General features: G+C 54.2%; 1 protein-coding gene across 2 annotated transcripts; it reads right to left on the bottom strand.

The window, feature by feature from the left end:
• Window positions 1-1,950: 1,950 nt before the first annotated feature.
• Window positions 1,951-26,314, bottom strand: Rcc2 (regulator of chromosome condensation 2). 2 transcript variants are annotated; one of them, XM_028880722.2, is made up of 13 exons: window positions 26,135-26,314; window positions 25,359-25,646; window positions 19,550-19,643; window positions 17,163-17,306; window positions 14,472-14,603; window positions 14,002-14,090; window positions 12,834-12,948; window positions 9,830-9,996; window positions 7,970-8,150; window positions 7,674-7,779; window positions 6,847-6,919; window positions 5,098-5,175; window positions 1,951-4,147 (listed from the first exon to the last, which is right to left on the bottom strand). In XM_028880722.2, the coding sequence occupies exons 2-13, from the start codon at window positions 25,635-25,637 to the stop codon at window positions 4,043-4,045; spliced, it is 1,563 nt and encodes a 520-aa protein (XP_028736555.1). In that variant the 5' UTR covers window positions 25,638-25,646; window positions 26,135-26,314; the 3' UTR covers window positions 1,951-4,042. The 2 variants fall into 2 exon arrangements, with proteins under 2 accessions (XP_028736555.1, XP_037059040.1); XM_037203145.1 differs by lacking the exon at window positions 26,135-26,314 and adding an exon at window positions 25,802-25,866.
• Window positions 26,315-26,606: the final 292 nt, after the last annotated feature.

Below are 26,606 nucleotides of genomic sequence, written 5' to 3'. Positions count from 1 at the left end.
GCCTTAAATCCTAGCGCTCAGGAGGCAGAGGCAGGTGGATTCCTAGGAGTTGGAGGCCAGGTCTACAAGAGTTCCAGGGCCGGAGCTGTTACAAAGAGAAACCCTGTCTCAGAAGACCTACCAAACGGTGGGAATGTAACAGTGCTGAACGAACACTCCAACTCAATGACAGGCCTAGGGAAACCTATTAGCTGGCACCAGGCCCAGGCCTCGGGACTCCCGCCTTCCTGGAGACATTTAGGGAAGGGCTGGAGCAGTGTGTGGTTAAGAGCACAGGCTGCTGTTCCAGAGGACCCAGATTTGAGTCTCAGCACCCACATGGTGGCTCACGTCTAATTCTAGTTCCAGGGGCTCCATCTTCGGGGCTCTGGGCATGAAGTTTTCACCCATACATATAGTAATGATTTTACGCTTAGATTGTCTTTGCTCTGCCCACCTCTGCTGACCCTGGCTCCTATACCAATGCCTGGACTCCAAAGCTATTGCCTCTCTGTCTAGTGACTGGACAAGGCTGTTCCGTAGGCCTCTCCAACACTGCAGTCCACTGGGAACACCTCCCTTCCCAACGGGCAAGTGTGTGACGGCAGTCATCTGGGGCCCCTGTGTCCTCAGCCTAAGGAGATCCCGTGACAGGATGGCTCGGGAGGCTGCTGGCCTCTCCAGACAGCTTCACCACCAGCACTTAGCATGGCCTGCACCGGGTCAGCTTGTAAAAGGTCGGGGTGGGGTCTCTTCAGCTCTGCAGCGAAAGCCTTTCCCAGAGGGTGCCCAGGGAAAGTGACTACAGCCTTTCATCAGAGGTCTCAGCACAGGTCTCCCCAGCATGGGCCCCCTTCCCTGTGATCAAGCTCATCACATGACCACAACTCCTTTCCTCTCTAAAGCAGGAACCTAACCACGACTCTTGGTGCACACTGCAGTGACAGCCAGGATGTGGGGGGCCAAGGGACCTCAGTCCAAACAGTCCTATGCCGAGACAAAAGGCTGACCTCTCAGCGCCCCCTGGTGGGCAACTGGCCAAAATGACATGGCCAGGTACCCTCAGATCTCTTGTGAAGTTTGGGGGTTCTCTGACTTAAGGCGGGGTTGCGTTCTGATAGACCCCTCATAGGGCTAGGGTGGATGAAACTCGCTGTGAGAATGCTTGCCCATCTACGTGTGATCTCCAGGACCAAAACCCAAAAAAGTCCAAGTCAAAAACATCTTAGGTCAACATTTGAATGAGTGTGGTGACTTCACACCTTTACTCCCAGCACCTGGAAAGCAAAGGCAGGTAGATCTGGGTTCAAGGCCAACCTAGTGTACACAGCAAATCCCAGGCCAGAGATGGCTACATAGTGAGACCCTGTCTAAACAAGTCACCAAAAACCAAACCCACATCTATCACACCTAACCCCAAGGACAGCAACAGGTAGCCACCTGCATGCTCAGCATGCTCCCATTAACTAAGCGCCGGGCTAACTTTACCGTGAGGGTTGACATGTCTCACATATGCTGGGCACTGTTAAGGTGGGAGCAGGAAGCCAGCTTGAGCTCCATGAGACCATGTCCCACCCACAAACCTGAGCTGGGTGGGAACCTCTGTAGCCGCTCCTGGTAAGGAAGCCTCTGGCCGTTGTCAACATTGGACTTCACTTCAGCATCATCCCTTAGGGCATCATGACTCTGCACTTCTCTAGGCCAGAATGGCTCAAGAAGCTTCCTTGGGGCTTTCACCCTCTTTAGACCTTAAAAAATCATTATGTAGTGTTCTGCCCGCATACACCCCTGCACACCAGAAGAGGGCACCAGATCTCATTATAGATGGTTGTGAGCCACCATGTGGGGGGCTGGGAATTGAACTCAGGACCTCGGGAAGAGCAGCCAGTGCTCTTCGGACACTTAAGGGGCACGTGCACAGGGCTGAGGATGCAGTCCATGCTACTGAAGAGGAAACACGAGAGCCGAGGCAGAGTAAACAATGATGCCGTTTATTTAAAATGTTTACTCCAAGAAATATATATATAAAAAAAAATAAGACAATTAACAGCACTAAACCAGGCACCTTCAACCGAATCACATCATCCTCGCTTGTTCCCTTCATGCTACCTTCTTGTTGATGACCGGAAGACTTAGGAGCCCATGGGCGGCCAGAGCCGTTTCCACCCAGGGCTTTCCACCATCCCCCTGTTCTAAAGGCGTTTCCCAGTGGAAAAGCTCAGTGGACATTTTAGCCTAAAGGAAGGGGTTGTGGCTGGGCTCAAGGGTCTCTCCCTAGAAGCTATTTTAACTCACTCCCCCATCCCCCCTCCCCCCTGCTCTATCCAGAGGGACTGACTGCTGGGTTTAGTTTGCTCCCTGGAAAGATGAGCCCAGCTCAGCTCAGGCGTCCTCAGCCCTCTTGGTGACCACACAACTCCAGGACAGAAGAAGCAGACACTGGGCGTCACTAGGCAGAGACCAGGGAGGGCTCAGGCGGCACATGGAAGGAGGGGTGGTGTCTGGGGTGACCTGGACAAAGCAGGTTAGTTTTGCAGAAGCATTGCCACTGTGGAAGCTTGTCCCCGGACTGACTATAGTCGGACACACGATGGGACACAGTGGGAACTCGGATCCGTTCCCGCCAGGCCAAGGCAAGGCCAAGACAGACACACCTTGCGAAGCCAGAGCTGCTGGAGTGTGCTGGGGCAGGAGGAAAGCATCAACTAGACCATTTTTGGCATTTTAACACAGAGACAGTAACAAGCGTCACAATAGCAAAAGCGAAACCATAAATTTGAAGACCAGAATTAACTTTCCCATCCACCCAGCCTCACACGTCAATCCTTCTCCCCATCTCCCCCAGAGCACCACTGAACTAAACCTAGTTAAAGCAGCCGAAACAGCCCAGACCCTCTGGAAACCAGGGGCCCCAGCCCGAGCTGCCACCACTCGGGTCCAGTGAGGAGGGATCCGGGAAAGGCACCTCGGAACTCAGCCGCAAAGTCAATACCAGGACGGGCTCGGGCAGAGGGCACTTGTGGGGATGTGGGCGGCAGTCACAGCATCTGCGCTGACACGCGGGACAGGGGATTTCGGCAGGAATCCCAACTATTTGGTACCAGAGCCAAGCAAATGCGAGCGTCCCAAGAGCATTGGGACCAGCAGAGGAATGACCAAGTCTCAGAACAGGGTGGCCATCCCAGGCAGAGGGGACGGCAGGAGCGGACAGGCCAAGCACGCAGGTGGTAACAGTGGGTCACAGGAGACTGAGAACACACTTGACTGCTGGCTGGTCTCTAACTGGAAGCTCGGCCTGGGCTCCACGGGGAGCCGTAAAACCAGGCCCTTCAACAACACAAAGGTTCCCCACCTCGCCCACCCCCACATCCCATGGTCCCCAATTCTCATTTGGACTTGAGAGCTAAACACAGACCCTAGAGCCCCCACCAGGGGGGAAATGGCTGGTTCCACAAATGCTTCAGCCAAAAGGCAGTGGGCCTTGCAGACAGCAGGCCAGCAACAGCTATGGGGAGAGGTGAGGGCAGGCGGGAGGGCCTGCAAGCAGGTGACCAGGTCTCCCAAAGCAGGCAGGCGGGCGGGGAGTCTGGGTGGAGACGGCCACTGGGGAGTTCTTGGCCTAGAGGCTGCTGGTTCCTGGAAGGGCCGTTTCTGTCTGGGAAAGTGGCTATTTCTCTCCCACGTGGCACCCACTCGGATCACAATGCTAATTATGGCTGGAATGGAAGGGCTGGACAAGGATACTCAGGAGGGTGAAAAGAGAAATACAACTTGGAAGAAAGAAAAAAAAAAAAAAAAAAAAAAAACCCTAAATTGCTCAGAGTTCCTGCCTGTCTTGCAGAAAGGCAAGCTGGCTATGAGCAAATGTTTTAATCAAACAATGAGGGAAAACACTTTGGAAAGCATACAGAAAAGGTAGTTAATGTTGACTCCTTGGAAATGGAACCGCAGGGAGGCTGACCCAGTGCACCTTCGGTCAACTTTTGCTTCCTAAATTCCTTGTCTGACTTCAGGTCCCAGTGCACGTGAAAACGACAGCTGCCACGGGGGGTGCCACCCTGCCTCAGAGGGTGCGTGGGGTGTACTCGGGCAGCCGTTTGAGCTTCTCTTTCTCGGCTTCACTCTCATCCCGGGCTATCACCAAGGAGTGTGAATAGCCCATGGCCACCTGCAAGAACACGACAGTGTCAGCCACACACAGGGACGCGGTTCAGAGATGTCGGGGCGCTGGACTGCCTCAATGGGGGTCAGCAGCTGGGCTGGGCCCTGGGAAGGACATGAACCTTCCCTCCCCCCTCAACACCTGGTGTCGCAGGACTGGGCCATACAAGTGCCACCCTTCTAGGCCTGCAGGCCCGGATGGAAGCCCACGGAGCCCCTGTGAGCAGGGCCGGGGTGCAGCTCGACATTACACTTGCCCCCTCCCCTCTCCAGATCACAGGTCAAATGTATCATCTGCTCAGGGGGACTAGTGCCTGACCCTGGCTAGTGGACTAGTCCCTGACCCTGGCTAGTGGCAAGGATCCCAGTTTGGAGAGGATTGAGGGGTGATGACCATAGAACTAGGAACTTGCTGGGGACCTGATCAGCACCCCTCTACCCTCTCTCCTGCTGAGGACTGTACCCTTCAAACACACAACACAAAGAAAAAAGCTGTGGTATTGTTTCCAAAATAGTACTTAAAAAATTGGGTAGAAAAAAAAAAAAAAAAAATGGGACTCACAAATCTAGCATAAGATAGAAATTTGGATTCTTAGTTCAAGCCAAGAAATAGCAAGCATGTGAACATGCTAATCCAGAAAAGCAATCCAATGGTAAAAAAAAGATATAACTGAGGACAAAAATAAGCATGGCTGGTTAAGCATGTGGTTAACTTCAGCTTCGACAGCAACAGCTGAGACCATCGATAGACAGAGCCCATCTGAAGACAAGACCAGCTGAGAACGCAGGTGATACTGTGGCTTTTCTGTCTCTCTGATCTACCAGCATGACCCATAACTCGCCTCGGGTTTGATTTTATTAATAAGAACTTTTAAGATTCACGCTACAAAAGCCAGTGAAGGGATGTCTCATAGCTCAACAGGCTGGGAAGAGCCTGAGACCACAGGCTCCACTCACCTGTTCTGAGAAGATGCCATCCAGGGTCTTCACCTCCTGAGCTGCAGTGGAAGATTTGGGCTTGTGGTCCCCATATCCCTGGAGAGACAAAAACAGACTGGCAAGGTCTAACAAAAGAGGAATGTGTATTTCCAGGTATCTCTCACGGAGGTAAGAGATAAGGACCCAGTCACTGTGCTTATGCGACAAAATGTGAGGCCAGCCTGGTCTACAGCACGAGGTCCAGGACAGGCTCCAAAACTACACAGAGAAAACCCTGTCTCAGAGGGAAAAAAAATTCTTTTTTTTTAATTTTTAAAAAATTTGTCTTTGGGTATTTTGCATGCATGTGTGTCTGTGTCCTACTCATATGCCAGGTAACTGCAGAGGCCGGAAGAGGGTGGTAGATCCCCTAGAACTGTAGTTACAGAGAGTCATGAGCCACTCTAGGGTGCTGGGAACCCTCTCCAAGAGCAGGCAATGCTCTCATCTGATGAGCCATTCATTATCTCTCGAGCCTCAGAAGATCAAGTGCTTTTTGAAAGAGGGTCTTGATGTGTAGCTCAGGCTGTCCTGTAAGTCATTAGGCCACTGACACTCCCTCCACTATGCAGTTTAGGCCGTCAAAGACCATTCCTGATGGGCCCCAAAAACTATCCAACAGCCAGGTATAGTGGTGAACTCCTTTAATCCCAGCACTTGGGACGCAGAGCCAGGCGGATCTGAGTTGAGGCTAGCCTGATCTACACAGTGAGTTCCAAGACAGCCAGAGTTACATGGTGAACAGCTGTCTTAATTTTAACAGAAGCTGGGCATTGGTGGCACACACCTTTAATCCCAGCACTCAGGAGGCAGGCAGATCTCTGTGAATTCCAGGCCAGCCTGGTCTACAGAGTGAGTTATGGGACAGTCAGGGCTACACAGAGAAACGGTTGAGGAAAAAACACCATCCATTCTCTGAAAACAGAATCTCAGAAGAGGTCCCTTGGGTCTGGGAGACCTGGAGTGGCTAGTGGCCCATGGACACACCAGTGATAGCTTGAGGGCCAAGGACAGCCCTGCCTCTGACTCCACCAATGAGAAAACTTCTTGTCCCAAAGGATGATGGAATAAGGAAACATAAAAACAAAGAACCAAGGGCCAGGCCACACTGAGAATGCAACCCTGGCCACAGGAGATGCACAAACCCACAGCCAGCCTTGGCCTCCACACAAAGCTAAGACTCAAATGGCACAGAGCTGTTCCTAGGATGGGACAGAGTGAGGTTAGAACCAAGGGCAGCTGCTTCTGACCTCGCCCCAGTCACTGGGGCTGAAAACAAAGTGTAACTCAAGTTGGAAAAAACGAAAAATAAAACCATCCAGTCTTCTGTGTGGCTGACCTGGCGGTGCTGATTTACAGCACAAACCGATAGCCCTGGCTGCCCACTAAGCAGAACGCTGGAGACTACCGGAGCCAGGATGATGCACGCAGCTCACGAAGACAGTTTCCTGTGAGCATGGACAATGGATCCCAACAGCAGGAAAATATCCCATCACTGGAGCCCCACAGGTCTGAAGCCTCCCACCTGTCTGTTCTACAGCATGGATAACAAGCAGTCTCACTACCAACCAGCCAGGACAGTTTGAGAACTTAAAAGCCAAATGTGACCCAATGTTACACAGGACAAATGTCCTTAACAGACAAGGAAACACCATCCATGTTCCTCATGCCCATTCTCAGGCCTGTCTTGGCTAGTCCAGCTCTTCCCAGACCCTAATGAGGGCTTACCAGTTCCCCGAAGGTTGGCGACGGACCCCAGCTGATGGTACTCTCATCAGCTGCCACAATGATGCTGCTTTTCCTGCAAATAGGCAGAAACTGTCACCACCCATCCAAGGCCAGGACACCTCACAGGGCCACCTGTGCCACTGACCTGTGTCAGGACACCCCTTAACACACCCACCTCCATACTGAAAACTCAGTAAGGGGTGAGAGGCTCCTCCTGGCCAGGGATGGTCCATATGTTTGCTGGTCAATACTAAAGCCAGGGCCTCACTGCCCTTCTGTCCTGGGGCTTTCCGAGGGAGAGCCCTTTGGGAGAACCACTAAAGTAGGGAGGGGAGGAGGAGGTCACACACATAAGGACAAAGTAACAGTCCATCCTCAAGGAAAGAGTTAACAAGAGGGACTTGGGGCGGGGGTGGAGGACAGACAGACCCAGGGGACCAAGAAGCCAACAGCTAAGAGCCAAGCTAACCCCCACACACCCACAGCTGTCACCTCTAAGTACTGGCCAATTCAGCAGGTCCCTTCAATGAGAACACCAGATTAAAAGTCCCCTCCCCACTGTGTGGAGAAATTAAAACCTTATAGTTTCCAAGCTGAGGGAAACCTGGCCAACAAAAACTTTCAAAATTACTCTCCATGAAGGAAGGAGCCACCTGTCCTAGCCAACCAGGCCCCCATTCTCCCCTCTCACATTTTGGGGGTTTGGTGTCTCCTATGTCTAGCCAGGAAGACCCCAAGTCAGCAGGCAGAGAAGTCTTCCCAGGGACACAGGCACACAGGGCACCTAACACTCACAGGAAGGAACTGCCCTGGACGCAGCCACTTACCCACAGGCGAGGCTCCGGATCCGCCAGCCACAGAGGTCCTGCACTGCTTTCGGGTACATGGTAGACTCACGAGACGTATTGGTGGCCCCCCAGAAAAACAGGCCACCTAAAAGGAAGCAAAGCACGGTAGTGTCACAGCAAGCATCTCAGGACAGACAGCAAGGTGATGGACATCTGCTTAAAAGGACGCTACACAGAGAGCGAGCCAAGACATGGCTGTGGGCCCTGTGGGAACAGCTAGCCCCAGAGAGGCAACCACAGGGACCCGGGACGTCGGGCCGGGGAACCGCACTGACCCACTTCACTGACAGCAAAGGAGCAGGTGTAGCCCGCGTAGATCTGGGTCGCGCCACGTCCCGGGAAGTCAAACAGCTTCACTAGGCGGGGTACCATCTCATCCTTCTGCTCCGCATGGCCCAGCCGGCCATAGCCACCAAAGCCCCAGGAGAAGACTCGCTTCTGTGAGTCCAGGACCAGCTGCAGGGAGAGGAGGAGGGGACACACGGGTCACGGCTTCTGTCCAGGAGGGTCTGGGACAGCCACAGACGGCCAAGGAACAGCAGCACAGGAACCTCACAGCCTGGGAGGCAGGAAGCAAGCCGGCCCCACGGACAGCCACAGGGGCCAGCGCGCACTTCCTTTGTAGGGTGTGATTTCCCTTTTTCTCCTTGAAATCTCCCCTTTCTCAGCAGAAGCCAAATGGCCACATGCAGCAACTCTTTCTAATTCCTATCACAACACCGCTAAACTACAGAAACAGGCGGTGAAGGCCGAGACCTACCCCTGCCTCTGCACTTGCCTGCCACAGGTGTATACAGGTGAGGCAGGCACAGATGTGCCAGCTGTTTACAATCTGCCTTGTCGGTGTCTGAGGTTTTACAACTAAACCCCATGAATGTATAAGCTCAGCAGGGAACGTAAGATGTATAGTTAAGGGCCAGAGCACTTGCCCAGCATATACAAAGCCCTAGGCTCCATCCCTGGCACAGTAAAACATGGAACGTGAGTTTCCCCAACCAAGGTCACAAACAGCATCCTGGTATAAGGACTTGTGGGCTTAAGACAACTGCACTGAATCACTGAGCACCACCAAGCCGGCAGAGTGGCCCTGGGACTCAACTCTGGGTTTCCTTTCTGCTGCCAAAGCAAGACCCAGACCAGACGCACCTGTTCTCAGCAAAGAGCTCAAGAAGGGCCAGCAACAGGCGCACGCCTTTCATCCCAGCACAGGAAGGCAGGGGCAGGCACATCTCGAGTTTGAGACCAGCCTGGTCACAGAGCGAGTTCCAGGCAGTCAGGGCTAGAGTCAGACTCTATCTTAAAAAGAGGACCAGCAAGATGGTTTATGGTGGTATTTTATTTGTACTGAAATGTGATTTTCATTGTATGTTAATAAATAAAGTTGCCCGGGGGTCAGAGCTATTAGAGCCATAGCAACTTGGTAGAAGAGCGAGGTAGATCTCTGTGTGTTCAGGGATGTAGCCAGCATTGGAGACATATGCCTTTAAGACCTGGAGGGCGGTACTTACAGGCAGTCATGTGTTTGGGTTTACAACCAATGAGAAGGCAGAACAGAAAGACTATGTAAAGACATACACAGGAAGTAGCTCTCTCTCTTGGGGAATCTAGGAGCACTACAGGAGGTAAGATTTTTAGCTCTGAGCTCTGACCTCTCGGCTTTCTCTTTTACATTGGTTCTGTGTTTCTTATTTTAATAAGATGGTTGGTTACATCTACAATGGTTCAGTAGGTGAAAGCACTGGGCCATGCAAGGCTGACGACCAGTTTAACCCAGCGTCCTGACTTCCACATACTCCATTAGTGCCTGCACACTCACAAATACCAAGAGCGGAAGGCAGCAAATGCACAAACCGATTATCCTCCCATGGTTATTCTGCTGAGATGACCTTCAGGAGACACCCTCAATAATTAACCATTCACACCCTAGCCAAGGTAACTGTCCATCATAGTGACACCATGACGTGTGAGTATGTGGAGGGAATGGGGTGGGTGGGTGGGTGTGACCCACGGCTGGATGTTTGGTTAGATGATGGGAAACTCACCCAGCCACACGGCCTAAGCCTGAGTAAGGCAGATACCCACCCCAGAACCAGTCTAGAACCAGCATGGCTCTCGGACCAAGAAACAAGGCTTACTGTGTGGTTAGCGCCACAGGCGACATCTCGAACCACCACATTCGGGACAGGCAAGATCTGCCCATCCTTGGTCTTCTCGATGAAGATGGCTACCCGCCGGGGTACCAGCTCACAGTCATATTCTATCCGCTGTGCCCGGGCGATGAACTTCCCATCCGAGTTGTGTCCTGTGGTGAGCAGAGCCGGCCATCAGCAACAGCACAAGGCGCAGGGCAAGGAGGGATGCTGCTATATTTGTACTGCCACAGGCCCAGGGGACCCTCTGTCCCCAGCCAGAGACCTAGCCCATTCAGTTGGTCATGAGTTTGTGGGCACGAAAGGTCACTCTTTTAAAATGCATATAAAATAAGAACACGCTGTGCAGTAGGACTGTATTTTAGGGGAAACCCTACATATACTCTGGGAGGCAAAGGAAAATGTGGCTGAGATCATAGTAGGCAGCGCTCACCCTAAAGACAATCTACCAAGCACCCAGTTGGGGAGCTCTGAGGAACTCCAGAAGGCAGAGCAGACGTGATTGTTCAGCACAAGAGTCTCCATTTCTGCCTACAAATTAGCATAATTTAAACATACCGCAAAAGACATAAAAACCTGGAGTTCACAAACAACCTACAAGTCATGAGGGACAGGGTCAGTATCGGCTTCACTGGTGAAGGGCCTGCCTGGCACATTATGGGCCTGCTCCAGCCAAGCACTGAATTCACGTCTGTGGCCCCAGCACCCAGCCAGCATTTTTCTGGCTTCTTGCATTGGTGGTATATCCCAGTACTCGGGAGGCAGAGGCAGGAAGATCATGAGGTAAAAGCCATCCTCAGCCACACAGGGAATTTCAAACCAGCCTGGGCTACATTGAGTCTGTCTCAAAAACAAAAACAAAAATTTCTAGGCTAGCCAGAGATACCATCTTCCAAAAAAAAAAAAAAGAGCGGGGTGGCGGTGGCATAGGCCATCAATCCCAACCAGGCGGATCTCTGTGTGTTCGAGGCCAGCCTGGTCTACAGAGCGAGATCCAGGACAGTCTCCAAAACTGCACAAAGAAACCCTATCTCGAAAACCAAAAAGAAAAGACACAAGGGCCAGTCTGGACCCACTAGCCAAGATGCTGGTTGCTCACAGTCCAGGACATTTTCATCCCTGCCCCCACCCCCACCCCCGTGGCAGCAGCGCTGTGACATGTGTCACAGCAGGACACTGGCTAGTCCCTGTTCTGCTCCTCAGACCCTCACAGTGGCATGTGTGGGTACTGTGCTACAGAAACACCCCAGACCACAACTGAGCACAGCAGGATGCTGTTCAGGATTCCCTTCTGGAAGCAGTTCAGATCACCCTCACACACCACCAGGAGGTGCCAGGCAGCTGAAAAGCCTGAGGTCACCATGGACCTCGCCATCTTTCCAACATGCTCTCTACTGACCAGGGCTCCAGTGTCCCTTCAGTGTCCTGTCCAAATGTTAACAACTGAACCAAACTGTCCTCGGAGAGCAGCAGGTACATCTGCCATTTTTTCCTCCCACCTCTTTAAAGGCGCTGCACTCAGCACCTGGCTGTTGTCAGTGTGCAGGCAACACTTCCTCCAGGAAGGTGGGGGTGGGGGCGGCTACCTTCTCCCCTGGGAGGCATTCAACGTCCTTCCCTGGCCAGCCAGTCACTGCAGCAGAACATGAGGGGGTGGAGCCTATGAGCCCCTCCTGAAATATGTTGGAATTCTAAGGGCAATGTCTGCACCGAGACAAGAGCAAAGGATGGGGGGGCGGGGGGTGATGACTAGGCTGGTCTGCTTTGCGAAACGGCTTTCACTATGCAGGCCTTTCTGGCCTGTAACCATGTCAACTACCCCAAGCTCAGATGTGCCCGCTTCTCAGCTGCTGGCATCACGGTGTGAGCCAGCACACCTGGCTCTAAGGAAGGACGTGTTGCAGAGTGAACTGCCGAGTTCAGCATGAGACGTTCTGTAGACCAAGGTGAAGCCCGGTTCCTAACTGCACACAAGGGCTTTGACTGTCCTCCAGAACCAGCCCACGAATGCCAAAGAGCAAGCTGCTCAAGGCAAGCAGGCTGGCTTCACCAAGGTGCTCGTCTAAAGGTGACAGGAAAGATGCACACAGAGCAGGAAGCAAGGAAACACACACACACTTCCTGTGCTGGGTCTGGGTATGGCAGGAGGCCCACCCGTGGCCATGGAAACCGTTTATCCAACAGCCCCGAGAACTCCCTGGCAACCAGCACGGATGTGCGTAAGGGGCTGGTCCTTCTTATTCACTTCTGACTGGAGGTATATTTAGTTTCACAGAGTCACTGTTCCTTGGAGTCTAAGGTCAGTGAAGCGCTGTGCTTCTATTTATAGTCTCCCATCTGCACACTTCTAACGACACTGGGACCCAGCAACCCAGATCCCGCCTGCTGTAGGCTCTGCAGACACCAGCAGGGGGCGACCACACCTCACCTCCTGCTCAGGACTGGAGAAAGGACCAGGAGGCCTTGAGTCAGAGGGGAAAGGAAAATGGAGACCTTGCAAAATTCGGGTTGCAAGCTTTACCAACTCTGAGGAGAGCTTGCTGACCTCCTCCTCTCTTCTGCTCTGTGAAGTCCACTACGATGAGGGATGAGCTGACGATAGCTCATCCATCCAGGATTTTCAGAACTCCTCACTCTTAGGTACGTCTCTCACTTCTAATAAAGGCTCATCATTTTTATACGTGAGAGGGGCTCAGCTTCTGTCCTTTCCAAGATTCTCACACGAGTGGATTTCCAAACCAAAAGAAAAGTTTCTTTGCCAGACAGACTCAGTCCTGATGCTGCTCACTGAGGTAAATAAAGCATTGTGACCCTTGTAACCTATGAGTTAACAGCAAGTTGTTCCACGGAGCGTGAGACGCACTTAGCGGGTAGCAGCTACCTTCTGGATCAATTACCCACACTTGTAACACACACGCACAGCCCCACACTGCCTTCTGGCTCTACACTTCCAGTCAGATCAGAGCTTTTAAGAAAGAGACTTCCATACCCAGCTGGCCATACTCAGGGCACCCAAAGGAATAGAGGTTGCCTTTGCAGTCCATCAGCATGCTGAACTCAGCCCCGCAGGCCATCTTGGTAATCGGCTGCCCATTGTACATGATCTGAAAAGAAAGAGACAGCCAACTTTCAGCTCCTTGAATTTCTTCCTCATTCCACCCCGGTGCCAGACAACAGTGAGCTCGCTCACCACCACGAGGGTGGACTCGAGGGTGGACTCCATGGTTCGGAAGGCGGCCACTTGAGCACACCTGTTACCACAAACCTGACAACGAAGACTCTAACTGCTGGAGCCCCCTACCCTCCCAGGACAGCAGATTCTGGGGCTTTATCCCCTAGAGTCTCCTGGCAGCACCCCATCATCTGGCTCCAGCACCGGGAGCGGGGCTGGAGGTAGCAGCATCTCGCAGTGACCCCGGACAGGGAAGTAACAAGCAGGACCTCAGGGCTGCCCCAGCCTGAACCAGCCAGCTGTCCTGCCGCAGAACTCGGTCAGGCCTCGATGAAGGTGTGAGTCAGACACAAAATGGCTCAAGCAAGGATGCGCAAAGACAGCAAGTGATAGGCTGGTGCCACCGCAAGGGACAGAAACCAGACAGACCCTGGAAAAGGCCCAGACAGAAGGAACAAACAGTATTTCATCCTCGATGGTGCAGGCGAACATGGCACTCAGGCTCATCTCATCTTTCCCCATTCTTAACTATCCAACTGCACTCCAGAACTCACAGCCAACAAAGCAGGAGCCATTCATTATCCTTCAGTCTCTACAAGGATAATCCCGAGGTCCTCCAGCACACTGCTAAGCCCCTGCCCGGCAGCCAGCACCGTTTTCCAGGGAGGAAGACCCTGCAGAGCCTCTTGCTCCGTTCCAACTTCACACAAAGTCCGAACTCAGTATCTGCCAGGTGGTTGTGGTGCACACCTTTATCTCGGCACTCAGAGGCACAGGCAGGCCAATCTCTTGTGAGTTTGAGGCTAGCCTGGTCTAGAGTAGGTTCCAGAATAGCCAGGTCTACATAGAGAAACCTTGTCTGGGGGTAGGGGGAAGCAAACAAGCCATGGTGTCTGCAGGTGAGGAGACCCTGCATCCCACCGCAGGGCTGACCTAACACAGCTTCTCTCCACCACTCTCAAAGCTGCCCACACTGTGCTTGTACCTGAGCAGGGCTTGGGACGGCATCTGTCTGGTTCCCGAGGCCCAGCTGCCCCATCTTGTTCTCTCCAAAGGCGAACACAGAGCCAGTGTCTGGAAGGAGAGAAAAACAGGACAGAAAGGGATGCAAGGATGAACGTTTTCAACTGGATTTGGATTAGCACTATGCAAACAGCTCATCCACCAAGCAAAGCGTGAGAAAGAGCTGAGTGAGAGTCATTGTGTGTCCATCCGTCCCAAGGACGGCGAGGGTGACAGCAGGGTGCAGACAGAGCTGAGCCCTGCCACACACAGAACCTGGTCTGGGCTCCCAGGGGCCACCATAGGGCTCTCGCTACCTTCAGGGAGACACCCACCAAACCAGGGCATCATCTTCGACACTGGCTCAGAGTTGTTCAGCAACTCCTCCCACCCCAGAGAAACCACCTTTGCAGCCTTTTGCCACAGCGAGACGGAGAAGAGCCACCTTTTTACCTGTCAGCGCCAGGGTGTGGTTACGCCCACATGCTGCCAGCACGATAGTCTCGTGACTGAGGGCCTCAATGAGTCTGGGGGCTTCAACCCTCTTGGTATCACCATGGCCCAGCTGCCCCTTTTCATTCCGACCTGAGGGGAGATCACGGCTGGCTAGGTAAGCAATACAAGGACAGGCTGGGGTGGGACCCACTCTCACCCCCCAGAACAAACCTTCAACAAATCCCGAGAACAGGATGAGCCCAGCTACTCGCCCCAGTGAAAAGGGTCATCCTGAATATATCCCAATAGGAAGTGCCCAGCTACAGACCATCCCAATGCACCCCCAGTCTCTATCACCCCAGAACATGTTTGGTGTGGCCTGGATGCTCCACAGGCGTCAAGCTCCAGGAACAGCTCTCACTCCTCGTGGGTGCTGGGGGACACTGTCCCCCTCCTCAGGGAGGGTCTCATACATGTACTATTGACCTTCATTTCTTCTAATCTGCACCCCTACCCTGTTACAAGATCCCAGCCCCAGGTCTGGAGAGGTGTGTCTGAGGTTAAGAGCACTGGCTGCTCTTCCAAGGGACCCAGGTTCAATTCTCAGCATCCACATGGCAGCTCACAACTACCTGTAACTCCAGTTCCAGGGAATCTGACACCCTCACACAGGCATACATGCAGGCAAAGCCCAAATGTACACTAAATAAATAAGTCTTTAAAAAGGAAAAAAAAAAAGCCGGGCGGTGGTGGTGGCACACGCCTTTAATCCCAGCACTTGGGAGGCAGAGGCAGGCGGATCTCTGTGAGTTCGAGGCCAGCCTGGGCTACCAAGTGAGTTCCAGGAAAGGTGCAAAGCTACATAGAGAAACCCTGTCTCAAAAAAACACCAAAAAAAAAAAAAAATCCCAGCCCCATGTATCCTCACAGCAAGGGCCACCTCCTTCTGGACAGCTGTGTTATATCCAAGGATGTGTGAGAGCAAGCGGGACACACAGACACAGACAGACAGACAGACAGACAGACACACACACACACACACACACACACACAAAGCCCTGTGGAAACCTAAGCAATGCACGGCTCCTCTAGGGAGCCCTCATTCAGCTTAGGTGGGTTCCAGGACAGCTGGAAGCCCTAAAATACTACCTAGGTTCCAACACAGATCCAAAACAAAACCCAAGAGGACCCCCAGGACCATCTGTCTCTCAGAGAAGCACTTGAGTAAGTCAAGGTGGAGACTGTACAAGGCTGGAAGAGGAGAGCCACAAGCAGGGTGGGGTTCACACTAATCTTCCCCAAAGGGAGCTGAGCCCCAGCAGCCTGCAGGAAGCGGGCAGAAGAGGTGACTAGCCTCCCTCACAGGGGAACCCTCCCAGGAGACGAGCATCACCTAAGGGCTAGCTCCAGGGCCAGCACTGGACAGACGCCAACTTCGGGAGGAGCCTGCCATACCCAAGTTCAGAGTTCTGACATAGAACACAGCACTCTCCGGAGCTCCTGCTCAGGAGGCCTCCTGGCGGCTGCCCTTCGGTCAAGTGTCTAACAGTGGTCTCCTGACCTCTTGGCTGGTCTCCACAACCCCACTGCGGCTCCAGAGAGCTCCCTCTCTTGCTCTACGGGATCACTCTTGTCACAGGGTCTGCCCTGAGGCAATCTAGAACCTGAGTGCCATGGCAAGGAGCTCAAAGAGAAGCTGCTGAAGTTGGAGACACTGACCTAAAAGGCCTTGGCCAGTGCGGAGGACGAAGAGCAGGGAATGGGGGAGGGGTCCTCTGCCAACCGAGAAAACAAAAATGGAGCAGATGTCGGTGTGTCACCCAGAGCCCGGGAGGATAAATGTGGGCCACACACACTTGTTAATTTTTTTCAACAGAATTATAAAATTAGCGAAACGCAGAAGACGGCAGATGTTAATACATTTGGACTCTGGTGCAGCAGCTCATGAAATCACCAAAAAAATGGCTCAAACAGACCAAAATAAAAACGTCATATGGATTAGAAGCCAGCCAAAGGCTAGAAACAAATGGAGAAGCCAACTCCCCCGGAGCCGCAGAGCCCTGAGGCTTGGATGACGTGAGCCTTGAGCACTATCTATCTCCTGGCCTACCTGGAAAAAATGAGAGCTGGAGTCAGGACATCCTGGCATGAGGGAGGCTGGCACAGGAGGAAAGGAAGATGTGGGCAAAGTCCTGAAATCAGACCGAAGGCCAGGAGCCACAGGGGCCTCTTAACAGACGTGTTAGCTACACACAGGAGCCAGGGAGGGAGTGGTATTTAAGAGTAATGAACACAGGCCTCCTGCCACGTGGTGCCACAAAGCAGGACAACAGGCCAGGAACAGATGGCTGGTCGGAGGGATGGCAGCACCCAAAAGATCACACTCGTCTCAAGTTCAGGAAAACAATCTCCAAGGATTCAAAGAACAGAACTAGTGAGAGGGCTCGGCAGGTAAAGGAACTTGCTGCACAAGCCTGGAGCCTTGGGTTCAATCCCCAGAACCCACATAAATGGGGAAGGCAAGAACGGTCTCCCAAGTTGTCCTCTGACCTCCACCACGTGTTATGCACGAGACAGACAGACAGACAGACACAGACACACACACGGGGGGGGCACCACCATGGATTCAGACAGAAGACAGGGCCTCTTTCCAGGTGACTTCAAGTCATACTTCAGAGCATGTGTGTGTCACCCACATTTAATACTTACCCCAGCTCCACAGTTTCCCTTCTGTGGTGATGAGGAGGCTGTGGGCAGCACATGAACCCGAAACCACAGTCCGCACCCGGACTCCCGACAGGCACCCATACCTATGGGGCCCCCACAAATTCTGACCGAGGTTGCGGTAAGCAGCTGCAAAAGGGAAGAACACGAATTAAGCCCCTATGGAGCAGGGCCGGACAGGTAAGGACACCCCAACATCTCACCTAGGGGTCGCAACGAACCAAGCCTGCCTGGAGTCACTGGCCACTCTTCAGTGAGGGCACCAACACCTCTCCTCAGACCCACACAGCTCCTGGGCCCCAACCCCACCACAGGGCAGGGCTGGCTCATCTCTGGGTGCTCCCGTCTACCCTCCCGCCTGCACCCCAGGCCTCCCCACAGCCCGAAAGCAGGTCTTTCTGAGGTTTGGTGTTCCCATCGTCCTCATACCCACTTGCTTCCCTGGAGGGAGGTCTTGTCAGCCACTCAGCTCCACCCACACCCAGGAACTTCAGCTGTCACCTGACTTGCCCACCAAGTCACTTCCCCCAAGCATGTCCTCTCATGGTCCCTACTAGCCCTTCAACCTTTCTGGGACACCCACATCGGACTTTGCACTGTACCCCTTATTTAACCTGTATTCCATCCCAAGCATCCCACCTACTATGACTGGTGGTGACAGGCGGCAGGGACCAAGCCATGGGCCTGTCCTCGCCAGGCCTCAAATCTGGCACCAGGGCACACCCCTGGGAGCGAGCTGCCACTCCCGTTTCTCAAGGTAGGGGTGTGGCTTTGTTTTCCCTCCAGGACAATGGTGGCTAGCTTGAGAAACTGGCCACAGCTGAGGTGGCTCAGACAGCCCTGCAGGCAGGTCACGGAGAGGCTTCCCATTGGTCACCCATGAGATGCAACTACCGGGCTCAGGGGTGCAGCAGAGAATGGCCTGGTTTTTGAACTAGCTGGCCCAGGTGGACTCTGGCTCCCTGGCACCCCACCAATGCCCCTTTCCCTGAAGAGGACACCATCATCAGCTACAAGAACATCGGGGTATCTCCCTGTCCCAGGGACTCCCTCCCTCCCCCCATTTCAGTTGAAAGGGACAAGCTGGCAGTGGCCCCAGCTTCCCAGGCTGCAGACATTAATGCCACCATTTCCAGACACACACACACACACACACACACACACACACACACACACACACACACACCGTCCTCACCACAGGCCACAGCCAAGACCACCATGCTGCCGCACAAACTAGAGCACGCTAAGGGGAAGGAGCTACAAAGAGCCCGCTCTACCTGCAGGGTGGTGGGAGGCAGACCTTGCCTAACAGCTCTAGGCAAAGTCACAGACCGCCTAGACATAGCTGAACGTCGACAATTACTTAAGTGAAACCACACACCCGACTCTAGAGCCAGTCTGGCAGGGGGCACAAGCGCAGTTGGGACAGGAAGCCCCCTGGGATGGGCACGTTGGCAAGACTTCCAACACCAGTCTGGTCTGCTCTGGACTTGTGGCACAGTTTCTGGGCCACAGAGGGCATGGGAGGCAGAGGTGACAGCCAGGTCAAGGTACCCTTGCCATATCTGCAGGGGAATGGACACACTGGAGAACAGGAACCCTGTGTGCCCTAGCTGCAGAGGCCACTCTTTTCACTCATGAGGACTGACAGGTGCCCAGGGCTGTGCTGAAGGATGCGTATCTTCCACAAGGAGCCACAGCCAGTCAGCTCCATCCATACCATCTTCCTGGAGCAGGGTGATGGCCAAGGCTCCTAGGTTTGGGCACTAGGGTGTGCCAGTGTGCAAATATTTGTTCAAACAAAGCAATGCTGGGAAGCACTTTGGGCGTGTGTCCAAATGAAATCAAGAGCCATCAAGTGTGGCACCCAGCCAGCCTTCTTCTCCAAGAGGCCCCTCAGGAAAGGACCCATCTTCTAGGGACAGCTGGACACAGGATGCTGGTGGGACTGTGCCCACTCCCACAGCTTACTAGTTCCAGAGTTCTTCTCACAAGCCAGTTAAGTAGCCTGTTCATCTCCATCCTCACATCTGACAAGTGTGTCTGGGGCCTCAGCACACGGCCAGCCCCTTCCTTGTAGTGAAAGGCAATCTCAAGGACTCAGGGGGGCCATGCCTGTTTGAGGACTACATTCCGAGGCATCTGAGTCTTTTAAATACAGGACTGTGAAGGCACAACGTGCATGAGACCAGGTTCAGCTCAGATGCAGCACCCTCACCAGAGTGGCTTTGTGGCCTCAAGCAATTTGCGTGGCCTCTCTGAACATGCCCACAACTGCAGAGAATACCTACCTGGTGGGCATGAGCTAGCACTCCAACGATCACCTGGTTGACAAGAAGCAGTCAGTCATCTTTCAGACAGTTTCTCCTTACCTTGCTGTTTAGGGACTTCCTTCCGTCCGATCAAGTCCCAGTTGGTCGCCCCAAAAATCAAAAGCTGCCCTTTGCACTTAGACCCTTCAAGTTTCTAGAGAAAGAGAAGGCCAAGAATGAGCTTGTTAAGGCTGCTTACTGCTGGAACCCCACAGCTCTCCTATGAAATAGAGAGATGAGGGCTCTCTCCAAAGCCCAGATTAACCTTGAACTCCCATCTTCCAGCCTCACCCGTGTGGGCTGCAAATGTGCAAACACCAATGCACCAGCTCAAAAAATTCTCTGCTGGTGTTTCACACTGGCCAGTGGGCCCATCCAATAACCCCCATCTACGTGCTCCAAGGTGGGCGACCCCAAGCCCGTCCCCAGAAGTCTCAAGCTTGAGCTCAACACTAATGCAGAGCCAAAGGAGAGCTCTGTTCTCCCCCATTCCCTGGGATGAACTACAGAGTCATGCACAAGACCACCCCCAAGGCTGGGGACCCAGGAACCACACACCAAGGCCAGCTACATAGTCCCCACTTCAAACACCATGGTGTGTGTACTGGCAGCTTTCACACTTCAAGCCTGGCATGACTTCTGCATGATCACCATGATGTTAGTCCTGTGTGCTGCCCACAGTAACGAGAGATTTTGAACAGGGAGGACGGAATGGGGGGGTTACAGCCAGGTACCTAACTTCATCAGGGGAGATGGAAAGGGTAAGACAGGGCTCAGCTTTGGTGGGGCAGCAGGGTCTGATGCAGAGGGCCTTCCATAGATCTTTGACACTACCTACAAGCGGAGACCAGTGGTAAAAGGGAGACCCTCCTCACTAGGGCTCCCAGCAAAGAACATGACGCCCTGACTCCTCCGTGTTTAGGTTTAGAGACAGGGTTTTGCTCTGTAGTTCTGATTGCCTCTCAGTCTCAGTGGTCCTCCTGCCTCTGCCTCTAGCACCAGGAGTACAGTTAGGTACCACTGTACCTGTCTGTCCAGCCAGGGCTACTGAACCTCCACTCCCATACAGAGCTAGCATCTGAAAAGGCCACCACACAATCATGGGCTGCGCCCAGCACTCTCTTTACCTTCTTCAATGTCAAAACACATTACAAAATATACCTACGGGCTGCTGAGCTGGCTCAGTGAGGTAAAAGGACTCACTGCAAGCCTGATGACCTGAGTTCGAATCCTCTGCAGCCACGGCCTCTATGTGCCTGTGCACACACACACACACACACACACACACACACACACACACACACAAACAGTAAACAGAACACCTGAGTTCAAATCCTCAGGAGCCATGGCCTCTGTGTGCCTGTACTCACACACACACACAAACAGTAAACAGAATACATGACTTCAAATCCTCAGGAGCCATGGTCTCTGGCCACACTCACACCTCACACACACACAAACAGTAAACAGAATACATGTCTTTGAGGAAAATGCACTTTTGCTTTGTGTGAGACAAAGTCTCACTATGTAGCCCAGGCTGGCCTCCATTTATATAATCCTCCTGCATCAGCCTTCCCAATGCTGGGATTACACCCAGTTTCCAAACACACTTTGTAGGGCTAGAGAGATGGACCCCGTTCCTAGCACCCAGATCAGGTAGTGAGTGGCTCACAACTCTCTGTAATTCCAGTTCCAGGGGATCTGACACCCTCTGGCCTCTGAGAGCATCCATGTACGCATGGTGTGAGCAGGTACACACACATATACACAGAATAAAAATTAGAATGAAAAGAAAAGGGAAAAAAAGAGTTCTCTGTAAAATACATTGTAGGCTGATGCGTCACTCAGTGGTAAATGTCTAGCCTGGGCAAAGCCTTGGACTCCATCCCCAGCACAATAAGTAAATCACAATAAATAAAAGCAATTAAATAAAGTGGGTCGTTAGGCTCAATCCTGCACCTCCCCCTACACCTCCACCCCTGACCTTTTGTGGAGGCCTGGAGTGAACCAGAACTGAGCTGCAGCTGCGGCTCCAGTACCTCCAAGTCCACAGTGGCCCCAGGTCAGCTGTCCTGGACAACACACCCCAAAGGTCCCCAATGGCCACATTTTATTTTGGGGGGAAATCTGACCTCCCAGGTGTCCCCAGTATTATGTAGCCCCTACTTCCAGTCAGGTCCAGGAGGCAGATGACAGGAACCAAGCTTCAAGACTGGCTACACAGGCCCAGGCCTCACAGGAATGGAGTAGCCTCCCTGTTCAATTATTCAGGAGCATGGAGTGTGGGGGCGGCCTTCCAAGGCCAGACTCAAGTTACCCGATGGGAGTCTACTTTCCCTTTCTCTCTCCTTTGTTCAAAGGCAGGTGTGGCTGGAATAGTCTACAAGCCTCAGCCCATGGCACTGGGTCCTCTGTCAGGCCGTCACTTACTGGTACACGCTCTACCATTCTCCAGGTCAGGACTCTGAAGGGGCCCCAGAAATGGAGGGGAGAGGCCTCAAAACCAGCTTGATTCCAGGCCAGGCTGCACTGCACTAACAACTTGCGAAGTGGAGAAGTTCAAGGGTTCCCAAGTTCAGCACTCACTGAAGACGCAAAGCGTCAAGAGTGCTGTGGCCGCCCCACGCCCTGAGATCCACCAGGCCAAGGGCCGGTGGCCAGTAACTATTGCCACCCCTGGAGCTCCTGAAGCTTTTCATGCCAGCTAGCACGTATATGAAAGCCCTGCCCTTCTGAAAAAGCGGTCTGTGGGCAACCTTGCCTGCTTGCCCACGAAAAACATGGCCTGTTACCCTGGCACCAATTTCACATCATGGACCCCACGTTCTCACAAAGGATGAGTGATTTATCCATTGCCAATACCTACACAACTGTTTACTAGTAACCCACAGTTCATCTCTCTACAGTGCAACTCTTCCCTCCTTCTTATGGATTGAAGGTTTTAATTAGTGCTATTTATAATGCCCTTTCAATTAAAGCCCCCGTCAAAAAAACCTCAGCCACAGAACTCCAACAACCTATCCTATAAGCCTGCTGGCCCTATCCAGGGGATCCCAGTGAACATATGGATTTGAGAGAGCTTGGGGGCTCAGTGGAAGAGCAGGAGCTTAGCCCTGGGTTCAGTCCCAAGCATCAAAAGGAAGGAGGGAGGGAGAGAGGAAAAGACAGGAAGGAAGGGAAAAGAACAAGCCAGAGGTTTCCCCGCTCTCCAAAGGTTAACCCTACAATGGGACTGCAACGTGTCTAAAGGCCTGCACGCAGACAAAGCCCAACAGTCTAGGACGGAGGAACTCCATCTCAGCCAGCTACCTACCTCCACATGACCAGTCACAAATGTGAACTGGGCCCAGATGAGGCCAAGGCAGAAAACACACTGAGTACCTTCAATCTACAAAATGGGAGTTCCTGGCCATAGCAGTTTCTGAATTATTGCCCAAGTACACTTTGCAAGTCTGAGAGAGTCAACCTTTTCACATTTAGGAGACTGATGCTCTGGGACAGGAGGACCACAGAGCAAGACCCTGGCAATCAACCCCCTCCCACTCAGGCTTGGCTTTTATGTTCTCTAAGAATGAACATGTGTCTCAGGAGTCCACAAAACCTCAACAAACCCCACCCCCCACTAAAGACCCACACAGGCCAGGTGGTGGTGATGCATGCCTTTAATCCCAGCACTTGGGAGGCACAGGCAGGTGATCTCCAGGACAGCCAGGGCTACTACATAGAGAAACCCTGTCTACAAAACCAAACAAACAAACAAACAAAAAACAAACAAACAAACAAAAAGACAAAACAAAAAGCACAGAGCTGGACAGCTGTGCCAATAGCCAGTTTCTGAGGACTCAGGCAGGACACCTGGAGATGGATCAACCTCTTCCTCGCAAGACAAAACACCCATCCTACACAATGACCCGTGAGCCTCTGTCCTCGACTGACATAGGACAAGACTCAAGTCACAGGCTATTAAGGACTCTCCCGTCTTTCCTAGCACACCGAACTCTTACAGGACAACTCTGCCCCTCAACGACGAGAGCATGTGGCTTATCTTCCCAAGCCCACACCACTGCAAATTCAAGATAAGGGAGGAAGTCAGGGAAAGCCAGGGGCACAAACACTGACAGAGGAGTCTCCTTGGAGCTACCCACAGGAGAGAGGCTTGTGTCTGCTCAGTGAAGTAACTTCTGAAAATCAAGAGACTGGTGGCCTACTGCAGCAAACAGTCCCTGATCTGCCGAGCAGAGAGACCATGAGGGCCCTTGGGCTGGAGACACGGGGCAGCCTGTTGGCCTGGGGCTGTGGGAATGAATGCAAGGCTGTGTTCCCGACCTTGAGCCAAATTCACCAAACCTAAGGGAAACAAACTCAGGGCACACACTTCCCAGGTGCAACAGTGTATCACTTCGGAAACCCCACAGGGCCCTGGCTTCGTCTCTCCTATGGCCCCGTGCTAGTTCCCCTAGTTTTAAGGTGACAGACACACAACTTTTAAGTTCCTGTTTCTAAACATACACAGGAAGCTGTACACATAAAACAAGCACAAACTGCAAGAGACTGCTTCACCCAGGCATGACATCTCCCAGTAGGACACAAGGCACCAATTCCTACACGGGGCTGGTGGAGGTCGGGGCAGGCCTCTGAGTCCCTCCTACACTGATCTTCCACTCCTCATGCGAACCCCTGCGTGGGTTAAGAATCTCTCTCGAGACCACAGAACTCACTGCTCTTGCAGTGAGGCTAGATCAGCACAGCAGCTAGCTCAGACACAGATAATCCAATTCCACGTGGCTTTCCCAAACTCTCGAAACCCCATACAACAGCGGCAGGACCCCAGCATGCCCAACTCCTTAGCAGCGTCCTAACCAGCTGAGTGGGAAGCAGGAGGGCAATTTGTGAGTTCCTCTTTCAATACGCTGGCTGAGACCATCACACTATCTGGCAAGCCTACCTCCCGCAGGGTTCCCCCGCATGCCTAGCCAGAGCCTTCCTTCCACTGCAGGGCTGTTTGTGAAATATGTTCACGAGCGCAATCTGCAAGATGGTTAAGGGCTCGCTGCTATCCTTTCTACTGTGCCTGGACGGCTGTGAGGCGCCCAGGTCCCTTTACCCTTGTCACCTCTCCAGAGCACCCTTTGAAACAAGGGTGACACGCTGCAAGAGTCCAGCCCCATCTCTTTCTTAGGGCTAACGGAGAACGTGGTCTCCCGCCGAGGCGGAGAGGTGTACCAAAGAAAACTTGCACAAAGTTCTAGTGGGGGACGCTGCGGACCCTGGGCCCGGCTCGCACCAGCTCTGCGGAGCTTTTTCCGCAAGCTCAAGTTAGATGTCGGGGAGACCAGAGCCTACGGCAGGACAGACCCCACCGGCCCCACGCCGTGGCCACCCGAGGCAAACAAAGCCCAGCGCCGCTCTGCGGGGGGTCGCGGGTGGGAGGAGGCGATCCCCGAGCGGGGGTGGGGGTGGGGGGAGGGCCTCCGAGGAGCATGCGCGCTCACACCCGCGCGGCCCCCACCATGCCCCGCGCGCGCACCGGCCGGCCGACCGCGCAGGGTATACATGGAGCATGCGCGCCGCAGGCCAGGCCCCGCCCCCCCGGGGCGCCCGAGCCGCAGCGGCGGGAACCTCAAAGCCCCGGTGCGAGCCCGCAACTCCCGGCGGGTTGCCCTCCCCCGGAGAAAGAGATGCGGGGAGGGAGGGGGGAGCGCACCCGGGGAAGAGCGACAGCCCCCGCGTGGCCACGCACGCCCGGTTCCCCCGGCCCGGGACCAGCTCCCCCGGGCTCCCCGCGCGGCGTGGGGGGAGGGGCGGGGCGTGACCCCGCGGCGCCCCTCCCCCCCCAACCGCCAACCGCCCGCGCCCCCGCCCCACTCACGACGCGCTCCTTGGTGTGCTCGGGCTCCGTGATAACCGCGGCCGCGCCGCCCGCCTTGCCCGCCGCCGCCGGCCTGGCCGCGCGCTTGCCGCCGCCGGGGGCCCCGTCCAGCTCCGGGCCGTCCTCGTCGCCGCTGCTGCCGCCGCCGCTGCTACTGCTGCAGCGCTCGGGCCGCTCGCGCTTCCTGCCCGCCGGGCCGCCGCGCCTCCGAGGCCCCGCGCGCGCCGTGCCGTTGCCCGAACTCGGCTCCTCCCAGGCCGCCCCCTTCTTCCTGGGCATGGTCGCGGGCTGCGGAGACACGGGCGCACAATGCACGGGGCGGGCTGCAGGGCGGGGGAGGGGAGCGCGGCGCGGCGTGGGCCGCCCCACCTGCTGCTCCCTCGCCCCTCCCCACGCCGCGCGCCACGCGGGGACCCCCCTCACCCCGGCCCGGCCCCAAGCACCTGCGAGCACGCGCGGAAAGAGGAACTTTCGTGGGCCCCCTGCCCGGCCCCCGCTGCCCCGCACTCGCCCCGTCTGCTTTTTTTTTTTTTTTTTTTATTGATTTTGAACAATGGGATCTCTGTCTGTCTCCGATTAAACCACGTGGATCCGCCTTCCTTCCCCTTCTTATTCATTCTGTTCCCCAACCCCCCCTCCTTCCCCAGCGTTGTTTTTTTTTTTTAACCTTTCGCGTGGTGGGGGGGAGGAGGAGAGAAAAAAAAAAAAAAAGAGGAAAAAAAAAAAAAACTTTCCCAGACCCTGCAAACTGGTCCCAGTCGGTTTCCAGCCCCTACCTGGTTGGAGTGATGAGAAAAGGGAAGGGGAGCGATTGAAAGACGGGTCAACGGCTTCGTCTCTCCCCGGCCGGGACGAGGGCTCCAGCCCACTCACCAGATACACTTAAAATGTAAATACGAGCTTCCAGAACAAATGCTACAACACAAAACAGAAACACATGTGCGGCCGGGCGGCAAGCGAGCGCGCGCGCGGCGGCGGCGAGGGGCCCCGGGCGCGGGCGCCCCCTACCGGCCGGAGGACCCCGCCGGCCGAGCCGCCCACCCGAGCCTGCGTCCCGGGCACCCGTCGCCAACGCCGCAAGCCCCGCTGGGCCGGCCGCTGTGCGCTCCGCACGCCCTTCCACGCAGCGCGGCCTGCGCGTCACAGGCGTCTTTGGGGCTCCGGAGAGTGTCAGATTCTCTTGTTTTTTCCTCTGAGCGTCTAGACAGGTCACCTGAGGACACTCGCTGGAAAATAGTTGCTTTGCTC

Source organism: Peromyscus leucopus, chromosome 2 (genome assembly GCF_004664715.2).
Source record: "Peromyscus leucopus breed LL Stock chromosome 2, UCI_PerLeu_2.1, whole genome shotgun sequence".
NCBI lineage: Eukaryota > Metazoa > Chordata > Mammalia > Rodentia > Cricetidae > Peromyscus > Peromyscus leucopus.
This window is presented reverse-complemented; position numbering and strand designations above follow the sequence as displayed.